Consider the following 11,869-nt stretch of genomic DNA (forward strand, 5'->3'; position numbering starts at 1 on the left):
AACAACCAACTTGTCGGTAATTTCCCAAATGGCATGTATTCCTTGTTAAGACTGCCTAATTTCAATGACTGGGTACCATGCTAGGAGAAATTAGTAGTGTTATGTGTCAGTCATGGTTGTCCCTCATAGTCTACTATCCTAGGTACCATAGTACCATATCCATCGTACCAGGCTTCCACCCTAACGGCTTTCTAAATGCTTGTTCATACTTTGGATTGGCTTTGGGTTAGTGCCTATATTTTCCCTTTAGCTATTTGTGTCCTTGGTTTTGTTGCTTTGTATGAAGAAGTTAATACTATTTGAGCATTGTTTAATGTGCATGAAATTTTGTCTCTTTGCCACATTGCTTACAGTGTTTTACAGTTTTTGTGGCATTCTAAGGAAATCAGAATAGCAGGTCTAATATAAAGGAGTATTTGGGGATTTGCAGGTATCTCCACAAAAACCTTCATAACTTCTCTAGGTGGCTCAGCTAATAAACCCAGTTTCTTGTTACTCTCCCTTTCTTTGTTCTTACTAAGGCTATTCAGAAGAATGCAGAAGCTTTGCTCATGGTCTCCCACTGCAGCAGAAGGCTGGCAGTGTGAGCTTGATATCACAAGGAGGACAAGCTGTGAATTCAGCTTTCCAACAAGCAGGAGTAAATGAACTTTTAAACCCCCTCAAGATCCTGGTCCTAGACAAATGTCCTTAGTAATATAGTGCAGTAAAAAGAACACCAGGTTATGTGCTGTAAGCAGCTCACATTGTTTTGAAACAATAAGCTTAATTTTGATCTCAGAGATACATTTATTGCACACTGAGGACAGGAAGGCATGTAAATTCCTGATTTTCCAGGTGCTCTCACACAAATACATGCACAGATGTGTATCGTATTCAGAACGATTATTTGATCCAAAATATTTCTAACCAACTCCTATGAAAGAACAGGTGTAGTTTAATTGCATGTAGCAAGCATAAAGAATAAATTGTTAAAAGAGATAAAATAGCAGCATGCTATCAGGTACAGTTGTTGGGTTTCAGTGGTCTCAGGCACCTGTAGTACAGTGGATGAGCTGCTTAAAGAAGAATAAATTTAATTAGAACACCTTAGTTCTAATGACTAAAATGAGAAATAGGTAAATGTGTCAATGTTATTGAATCTGCTGTGAGTTCTAGTTGAAGATAGCATGGCAAACACCATGCCATCTCCAATGAACACACACATTGAATAGTAACTGGGAAAATGAAAGTAAACTAACAGTGCAGTAGAATTTTTTTCCTTGATGTTCCGATGGTGATAGGAATCAGTTGTTGATCTCATGTGGAATGAGTAAATTTGTAAAGTATATATATCCTTCTCTCAGTCGTCAGTGTTTCTCGGTTACTTACAGAGTAGGCTTGTCAGAGCATGCCTTTGGAGAGTCCTAGTGTATCATGCACAATCTATTATCCAGAGAATCATAAAATGCAAAGATATATCGACTGACAGATTGGGATCCCTAAAACTACTCTCCAAAGCACTAGCACAGGTAGTATGATAATAAGCAACAGAGCTCTGCAAGTAGGACTGTTCATAAATACACAACAAACATGGAATGTATGCTGTGTTAAGGACCGTGAGGGTGACAGAAAATTTTAAATCACATAATGCAATACTCCATATGTTTTCCACAATATGAGATGATGCTCCAAACAACAAGCAGTAGGATTTCTGGAGTTCCTGACAGAAAGCTGTTCAGCTGAATTTTAGGATGCTTTGACCACACCCTTTTAACTAGAATAATTTTTGCGCTTTTTTTTTTTTTTAAACAGGGAAGTGATAAAGAATTTACTTTAAATGTGCACCCAAACAGTAAATTTTTAATGCTTTAATTACATTAGGTATGATGTCTTTGGAGAAGACCTGTGTGAGTCAAAAAGGAAAAGATTTAAAATATTATGAAATTCTCTTATCATCTTCATCAGTTACGTGTCTCTGAGAGCTTCAATACCCCAGTGGCTTTGCCAGAGAATCCTCTTGATTATAAAAGCCATCCTCCTTCAATCATGTAATGGAAAAAATATTGTGTTGTTTAGTATATGACAAATCACATCCAACTCAGCTAAGATTTCAAGTACTGAATATTACATAAAACTGTTCAGAAGAAATAAATGTGGAAAAATTAATTAGGAAATTATTATCATGAATAAAAAACAAGGTAAAGTGTCCTCTTGCAAACCTTCTGCAAAGTTAAAACTGGGATATTCATTGGTTATATACTTCGTGATGGATTATTTGTCTGTCTCTGCTCTGAAGGTCATGTTACATCAATTAATAGGCATCGATGGAGGGAAAAGCCAATTATGGGATCAAAGATAGGATATGGTATTCCAAAGGGAAACAGATCATATTAAATTGCTCAGAAAAAGATTACCAGAATGATGTAATGGCAATGCTCTGTTACAATGATGGAGCTGAACAGAAAGGATAATAATGGCCAGAACTATGGCGGAAAAAACCAAACCCATGAAAAGGGGCAAAATATCTAATACACTCAACTGAAAATAGTTGGTGGTGTTTAATCCCACAGATTATAGACAGTATGATTACTAGTGCTTGCTTGTTCAAAGGCAATCATGGAATTAATTGAAATTGCGATTCTAGAAACAAAAGGGAAAATAGTGGCTTTTAAATAGTCTGTCCTGTATTCTGAAATTATTTTCCTATATATCTCAACTGTGCATTTCCTATAAGGATTATAACACATGTATTTATGACAATTTAGAAGCCCAGAGAATTGCAAATTTGGGTAGCAGAAGACAAAGTAAAATGTGAGGTACAGCTTGCCCTGTTATATAAAAATAAACAAGTTCTGTAATGTTGCAACTCCAAACCAGAGAGCTTTATGGAATAAGTTGTGCATGGCATTTAGAGTAGCTGTGTGATACAGTCATGAGTTCCATCTACAAGAAAGAAAATCTGCAGGCAGTAATTTTACAAGTCAGTAGTCTGGTTCTGAAAGAGAAGCAGCAATGATTTTGTTGCCTGTGAAGGAAGTGTAGTTTAGATGGGTGAAGAATCCATGTGCTTTCCTGTCAATGAACCCAAATAATTCCTGTTAAGTTTAACAAGAGATGAATGCATGTTTTAGGAGGAATTAGACCACTTAGTCCATCATATTTAATGATCTCCTTTGCAGCATACACAGCATGAATGAAAAACTCTTGACATGAAATTCTGCCCACGTTTCCCTTTTTATGGTGCAATGGTGGAGACCAAGTCAGGAATCTGTGAGGATGTGGTAGATCAAAGAGGTACAACCCCTCTCACTTGTGCACCGTAGTCTGGGACAGCCTTAAGTTCCATATGTGCCATGGCATACAGATGGGGAGGGCAGGCTAGGCTTAGAGAGGGGACAAGTCTGGTGCCATCTTCAGTGTAAAGCTACTGCTATGTGGCTGTTGTGGGTACTGTGGAATTGCAGTTCAGGAACTGAGAGATTCTCTGCAGCCTCAGCGCTGTTTTACAGAGAGCAGGAAGGATTTCTTCCCTGGTCCTTAAAGAACAATGCCTTGAATCTTGACATTTTGTAGGAGTGGCATGGCAACCACTTATAACACTTACCTTAAGAAATTCAGATTGGAAGGGATCTTTTAAGCCATCAGGTACAATTCCTTCCTACCACAGGCCTCTTTTCATAAGTTCTACATCATAAACAGTTCAAGCTCCTCTAAAATGATCTTGGCAGGTTGCTTTATTTTCAATTAATTGTTCCTCCTCATACTCTGATGTTTTACTATTTCTTATTTGCATAGCAGTTATTAATGAGGGTGGCTAACTCTCTCCCAAAATGACAAAACCACATTTTTTGTATGGTTCCACCCTAATAAGAATAAGGTAGCTGATACTTCTGTACATGTATGGGTCCACTGTGCAAACGCATGTGAACTAGCTTTAAGCAAGCTAGGTCAGCAGTGAAGGGTTGTCAAGTGCAGAGCTCTGTTGAGAAGCAGAATAAATAAATCTATTAGGAGCTCTGTACTCTGTTTTAGGAGCCAGTCTGCTGGTGATGCTGCTGGTGCCAGCGCATGCTTATGTGAGACTAATTTCAGTTTCTTACTGTGATGCGCAAAGGATTTATTTCCTGGCAACAGTCACCAAAGCTTATGTTATGACTGGTCTGGAAAAAATTTTTAAAAAAGCAATATGAGAGAAGAACAAGGCCACTGGCAACATTTTCTGGTTTGATCCTTCTTAAAAATAATTGTCATTGTTACCTTTTTAAAATAATAGTTCTGTCTTGTTTCACTCGAAAATCACTTCCCACCCTGTCTTTCTTGCAGTTGCCCAGTGACAGGCTGCATCACTCCACTTCCTGGTGTTCAGAAGACTTATCATGCAGTGGTTAATGTCATGCAGATCATTAGCACTTGATGCAGTTTGGTCATCCTAGTACCCACAGCCCGAGGTTGGATGGTTTAACCAGATCTCACAGAAGCCCACAATCAGCAACTAGATACTGCATTTCCCATAGTAGTATGGGAACTGGGCTGTGTTGTTCTACAGAGTTATTTCTGTAACGTTCATGATTTACTTTTATGCAGGGATATCCCTTCTCTTTTCCAAAGAATTGGTTATAAAGTAATTTCATGTTCTAAATCCAATCATTTTGCAAATGAGAATTTAGTTAAAACTTTCTAGGCTCATAGTAATTATCATTAATTTTAATACCTCACTTGTCTGCTGATATCGTAACCTTTAATTGTAAGTTAATGCTCTCTTTATCCAGTAGGGTCAAAGCTTTACATGTTACCTTTTGTCTAAAGAGCTTAAATGCACAGATGTTACCAATTTTAACCTTGTCTCACCCTAATGGTAGAATATCATGCTTACAATACTAATAAGGGAACAGAGGAAAATAAGGGACACAATCTCACCCGTGATCATACCATCAAAAAGAGAAGAACTGATTCTCTCATCATACTTATCCCAGCCTCCAGTTCAACTTTTCCATCGGTTAATGTTAAGATTAGGAATTCTATACAGAGATTTGGGAAAATCTCTGTAAGTGAACCAGCCCTGACAGTATGCTCTTCCTCATCATATTTGTTGCAGGTTGAGACTGGAGATCTGGGAGATGTATACAAGATTCGGGTCTGCTGTGATGATGTGCCAGGCTTTGAGGGTTGGCATTTGAAGTCTTTTCACTTAGAAGAGATACATACAAAAGGAGAACTGAACTTTGACTGCAACTGCTGGCTCTCTCTTAACAGAGAAGACAAGGAGCTAGTGAAAGAATTCCCTGTGGTCAATGAGGACCAGAAAACTTTACCAGGTAAAAACACTGAGAAGATATAAATAATGTAAACTAACCTCTCGGAAAGAAATCAATGCCACAGATATAATATAGCACTTTGTCTGGATTTGATCTCTTCAGTGGCTCTATTGTAACTGTCCTCATATATACACTGCAAAAATGCTGACTACTTAAGAAATTTTAATTTTCCAGTTAAGCCACATATTGGGTTTCACAGTTGCTAAATCTTCTGTGTGATTCGAAGTGTGCAAAACTGAACAATATAATTATACTTTTTAAAGATAAAGCGCATGTTCAAAGCCATGGAAGTGATTTGTGGTAGACTTACTAGTGAATTACTTAGCTTATAATAGCTTTAGTTACTAACACAAGTATCAGAAGTAAGCCTCATTGTACAAAAAGTTTTCTATTTGTTTTTCCCTAAGGACTATTTTTTGACATGCTGAGAGTTTTTGAGTATATTCAGAGATGCACTTGGAATGTGAAGACCTGTAGAAGTTCTGCATTTGTTCAGAAAAGTTAGCAGTTACATATGAGATAAAAGTAATTAGAGACATGACCGCTTTTCTAAAGTTCCAGAAGTTCTGGTCCCTGAATACCTCAAAACTATTCATGACCTTAGAAAGAACTATAGCATTACATTAGTTAAATGTTAGCTCAGCAGGACTGTACATAAAAAATGACATTTGAAAATTGTATGAGTATGAACATATATGCAATTTAATGATCCTCCTCAGAAGAAAATCCAATCTGACTGTGTAGAAGTGCATTTATACAGGAGCACTACGGAGGCAAAAAGTTTATAGTTCCTGTCATGCACCTTAAATTAATAAGTGCATTTTGTAAATTTTTAAACTTATATGTCATGTCATGCATCCAGATGCTATGCTACATCTGTCTCTGCTATTCTAATTTGCATAAAGTTTACATAGTGTCTTATTCTTTGACCTGTGATAGTTATGATCTACTGCAAAGATAATTCAGTTTCTAACAGTCCCTGAGCAAACTCAGATGAATTCTTATTTTCCAGACCTTGCACACTAAGATAGAATTGGGCAGAATTTGTCTAGATATTAGTAGCTCTAAGCTGCATAAGTCTAAATTGTCCAAGTCCATTATCCTTCAAATTTCTAAGGAAATTAATGGAAAGTCTTCATTGAACTTAGCATGAAGAGATCAGATTCATAAAGAGTAAGCTGACTATTTCAATTGCTGTGTAGCAGATTTTTTGGTAGCTGCAGAAATAAAAACAAGCAGTAGTCTTACTAAATACTCTGTGTTGCTGTTTTCTTTTAAGTACACCTTGTACTTAGTCAGCTTTATTTAAACTTTTTTTCTTTTTGTACAGTCTATAAGTATGTTGTCTCTGTACATATTGGCGACCGCTGGGGAGCAGAAACTTTTGCAAATGTTTATATCACTCTCTATGGCAAAAGAGGGGACACAGGTGTGAGGAAACTTCATACATCTTTAGCAAAAGGAAGAAAATTTCAAAGGAATAAGGTAATGGCATGATAATGCTGTCTCACATTTGCAGATGTTAGCACTGCAGTAAGTGTCACCTAATGCCTGCTCAGAATACATCTTGCTACAGATGGGCAAGAATTTGGAAACAGAATTTATCTCCCAGATATTTGCAGTAGACCAATGCCAGTGTTATTTCCTTCCTGTACAAGAACATCCCCACATGATAATAAAGTCTCCACATGAGCACAGAGAAAGCAGATTACTGGGGAGAACCTCTGTGATCATGCTTCTTACTTCTTCTGTTCCAAATATAAGACAGCACAGGTAGCAAAGAATTAAAAATCAGTGATTTGATTAAGTTACAGAAATTGCTGTGAGACTTTTGCAAGCAGTGATGTTTCTATAACCACAGTCCCACATGAAACACTAACTCAATGTCTACTCAATAAGTTTAGACAAGAGACAAGAATTCCACTTAAGAGAATGCACATAAAAACAGTGTTTCTAGATGACCAATAACAATAAAATTCTTCTCTTCTGTATTAGGCTTTCCTATGAGAGGTTCATTCACTGAACACTGAAGTTTGGTAAAGCTCACTACCAAGATGTACATTGTCAAGGAGAGTCTTAGATTTCTGTGAAATTATTTCATTAGACAATTACCACAGCACTTGGTAGGGTAAAAGTGGAATCAATAACAAACTGAGAGAATTTCTAAATTTCATTTCTGCTTATATCTCAGGGCTATGCCTATATACAGAAGATAACACCCTACAATAATTATTGTAATTTACCTTCATGCACAGATTTATTTCCTAAAATGTCTTAATTTAAAAAGTTAATGATTTCTGCTTACAATCTGCTGTTGGGTCCTGATTATTGTTTGAAAAAAAAAATCAATATTTTTGTCTTATGAGAGTACTTTTAATATTAGAAGCAGAAAATCTACTTCTCCAATATTTTTATTTAAAAAGTAGCAGGGACAACACATAGGACTTTGGCAAGGACTATATTTTTTAGAGGTCACTTTCCTAATATCTTCTTTTTTAATTGCCCTGACATCTGGTTTAGGAAGTTCCTACTATTGAATTAATGTTTTATTGGGATGAGAGTGTTAATTATAATCCTAGACATTGCTGTTTAAAACTCCAGTTGTTCATAGCCTTGTTGACCTTTATCAGTTACCATCAAGTCCATCTGGCCCTAGGCTGGGCCATATACAGGACACCTGGCTTTCTTACAAAACAAACAAGAATTTAGTGGGGCATATAATTTCTTTCTTTGCATTTCACATTTTTCCCTATCTTCTTGTTTTTGTTGTCCCTATTCTCATCCACTGATGCTTGTGTTTACTTCTCTTTTGTCTTACTCTGCCTTCTCCATTATGCTTCCCTTCCCATCTCTCATCTTTTGCTCAGATTGTTCTCCACCTTCATCTTAACTTCCTCCCTTCTATTGCTTACTATTTTCTCCATTTGCTGTTTCCACAATTATTTTCATTTTGTAAGAAAAAAAAAAAGACAGGCTTTTCTGACTATTGGAGAAGAATTTAGAAGCTATCTTGGAGTGAACATACTCTTTAGAATTCTAAATTTTCTTTAGGACTATTAATATATATCTAGGATTGTATGATAAATTTTAGAAACTAGAAGTACCCTGAAAGATAGAAGTTTGATTAGAACCAAAATCTCGTCAAAACTGTTTGACTCTCAGAAGGTTGAGATATATGCATTTTAATGTAATATGAAATGATTGATGAAATGATCCATATTGTCCAAAGATCAAATGAAGTTACAATGCATCGTTAACGATGAATGTGGGATTCAATGTTAGGTATAATCAGCGTGTGTTTTCTTAGATTCAGAGGGGAGATGTTGTGTTAAATATTACAAAAAAACAGACACAAGTTTTAAATCCTCAGCTGAATCCAGGACTACATTTTCCCTGAAGTTCAAGCATATTTGGGTCCAAACTCTGTTTTATTAAGTATTTCCCCTTTTTTGCAGGTGGATTCATTTATGGTGGAAGCTGTTTCTCTGAGTCATTTGCAAAAAGTTGTCATAGGACATGATGGAGAAGGCTATGGGGCTGGGATGTACCTCAGGATGGTAACAGTCAAACAATCACAAGACTCAGACAAAGAATGGGTCTTCCCATTGTGGAACTGGCTTGATACTCATCTGGGATTATATGACACTGTTTGTGAGATTGCAACAGTTGGTAAGGTGTTCTGCAAAACTGGCCTGTCTGGGGTTTTGGAGGGGTTTTTTTTGTTTTTGTTTTGGTTTGGTTTTGATTTTGATTTTGTTTGTATTTTTAATTTGGCTACAGTTCTTTCAGATCTATATAGCATCTTTCTTTTATTGAAAATGTGAATTTTCAGTTTGATCTTACTATTAGAGCAAAACCACACCTGGTAAGGTCAAAGTTAAAAAAATTCCATCTTGTCAATGTGTTGTGTATGGAACACTTGCCTTCCATATTAATCATAGCACATTGCAATGAAAGATTTAAAGCAGATTAGAGTTTGGGATATGTGTCTCACAGGGATAAATAGCTTAAGTTTTATGTACCACTTTTCAGGTAGCTTAGGATATCATTTGAAATCCAGAGAAAAGTTACTTTAGTGAAATGAGCCTAGTCTTTATCTGTGGTATTATTCCACAGCACAAAGCAACAGTTCTGGTATGCTCAGTTTCTGCTCATTTCAAGCCTACTACGCCACACTATGTGCAAATCTAAACCTGGATGTATTTGGCGAAAGAACACTTACAGCGGGACCATTAGTCATTTAGAACTAGTAGAAAAGATCCTTCCCTTCAATCCTGTGAAAACAATTCCATGTAAAGTAAATGGGCTACAAAAGTTTGTCCAGAGGTAGTAAGACAGCTTAAAAACATAAGGTGCCCATGATAGATATGCAAGTATTCAGTTGTGTGTTTTTTCTGAGTTGTAGAAAGTACATTTTACTGAGCTGTTCCTTTCCGTTAAACCATTTTCATTTCCCATAGAATGGTTAAAACAGAATGAAAATGAAGGATAACAGTAATTAATGAAGAAAAAGAGAGGGAGATAGTAATATTGATCTCTTGAGGATCTTGCAAATATTTTTGTGTGTTTATTATAGGTTTACCTGTCAGTCTCACACTATTACAGGACATAGTGTATTGGTAGGTAAGATCTAGTTACAAGTGGAGTTCATTAGTATTATTCATTTTGCGTTAGGTGCCTACATGCTACAGATGGCTGGTGCTTCTAAATGACAAATTGGTTTTAGTAACATTGATTGCTTTTTTAAGAACAATTAATTAGAACTCTAAAAGGTGTCTGAATGTTCTCTTAGCAATTACTTCCAAACATGACAAGGAAAATACCTTGGCATCAAGAGAATACGTCTGAAACTAAATTTTAAACATGGAAAGAACATTAAGCATTCTTGGCAAAAAATATAATAAAGGTATTGATGTGTTTATTCTTAGTGGACTGTTGCTATAGATACAACATAACCTGCAAATAGAGCTTTGTTTGTGTACTGTAAAGGCTACGGTCCTGCTGTATTATGCCATTCGCTCATGCTGTTATCTTTCCTCTTTCTCTTTGATAATTTTTAAAGGTAGAAGATTGACTTCTAGTCCTAAACTGCCTGAAATCAACAGGAAGTCATCAGGTCTCTGGATAATGGACATCACTGGATCTGACTTGAGTGACGAAGAGGATCCAATATGCCTTTCTTTTATCTTCTATGGCAACCTGACTCACAAAAAGTTGCCACTTCTAGTTACCGGAAAAGCAATTCAGATCAAAGTACTTCAACCTTTCTCTATTGAAAGAAAAGCCTAAGAATCATGTAGCCAATAACCCACTTAATTCTGAGATGTATTGTTTCTTTAAGCTAAACTACCAAATTGATTTTTAAGTCCTCTGTGTAGGAGGCACAGGTCGTCATTTTTGTTTGTAGGTAGTAACACTGTCACTTGAACAATGGTTTTTGAATGAGCAGATTCTCCTGATGTTTCATACTGAGAATGCTTAAGTGAGCAAATTGGTCCCTTGGTACATATCACAGTATATATCATGCTGCAGGTACTGATTTACAGGTTTTGTTGATCTCACAAAAGTAATTTATAAACATACACAATGCCATGGGATACTATAGAGCTTTTGGGGCCAATGATGAAGAAGGAAGAATCATAAACGAGATGAAACTTACAGAAAGTTCTTTTTTCTCTGTCATGTAATTTATTCATCCCTGCCACCACATTTCGCCAGGCTGCCTTTTCTTGAATGGTTTCTCTCTTTTTTTGCCTGTCATTATCACTGCTTTTCCTCTTGATCAGCTCCTTTTTACCCATAAGTTTTCTCCTTCTTTATTCAATTCTTCTGCCCTTCCATCATTTGTCTTCACTTCCTCCTATTACCCATTAACTGAAATATTAAAAAGCGTTTGAGGTCCACATTCATTGAATTGTAGCCTGCTTCTTTTCCCAATGCTCTTACTTCCCTCTTGTAGCTATAATTCCTTTCCAGTGCCAATGCTGCATTGCTCTTACACTTTCCTGGTTTTGCTCTCCATGAAAGACCACTTCAGTAGAATTTGGAACTGACCCAAAGGTAAACACTGCAGACACTTTTGCTGGCTCAGGAAATCCCTGAGCCACAAAGTGCTGGAAGCTAGGACAATATTCAAGGGAAGTCTGACTACTACTTGTCCTGTTCTTGTACTGCTTGTTCCATCCTTCTGTTGCCCTTTGTGGGTTTTGAGGAAATGGTTGATGCCTGTGAGAAAAATGATTTTGAACCTTGATTGGTTCCTCAGCCTTAGTTTTAACCTTGATCAGTTCATCCTGCAGCTGCAGAAAAAAATATAAGGCAGGACTGAGGGAATGGGAGCAAGGGGGCAGGCAGGGAAGTGGGAACTTCACAAGCCAGCTTTGCATCAGAGAAATATGTCCATGAAGCCATATCCTGAAAGATGTTTCTTCAGAATTGACTGCTGGAACTGTGGAAGCAGGTAGCAAGAGAAAATCAGGAAAAAAAAGAAGGGGTGAAAAGAGCCCTGAAAAAACCCCAAAAGAGTGAGTGAAAATACGTTAGTTTTTATTTGGGAATTCATCAGAAAGCAG

At 36.8% G+C, this 11,869-nt stretch overlaps 1 protein-coding gene across 1 annotated transcript in view; it reads left to right on the top strand.

Moving 5' to 3' along the window:
• RP1 (RP1 axonemal microtubule associated) overlaps window positions 1–10,609 on the top strand; it is a 117,939-nt gene extending 107,330 nt beyond the window's left edge. Inside the window, exons 34-37 of the mRNA XM_052788298.1 lie at window positions 5,078–5,297; window positions 6,628–6,782; window positions 8,753–8,966; window positions 10,360–10,609. Of these exons, the coding sequence (XP_052644258.1) occupies window positions 5,078–5,297; window positions 6,628–6,782; window positions 8,753–8,966; window positions 10,360–10,586 (816 nt within the window). The 3' untranslated portion in view covers window positions 10,587–10,609. The remainder of the gene's footprint in view (window positions 1–5,077; window positions 5,298–6,627; window positions 6,783–8,752; window positions 8,967–10,359) is intronic.
• Window positions 10,610–11,869: the final 1,260 nt, after the last annotated feature.

This window comes from Harpia harpyja, chromosome 5 (assembly GCF_026419915.1).
Source record: "Harpia harpyja isolate bHarHar1 chromosome 5, bHarHar1 primary haplotype, whole genome shotgun sequence".
In the NCBI taxonomy this organism is placed as follows: domain Eukaryota; kingdom Metazoa; phylum Chordata; class Aves; order Accipitriformes; family Accipitridae; genus Harpia; species Harpia harpyja.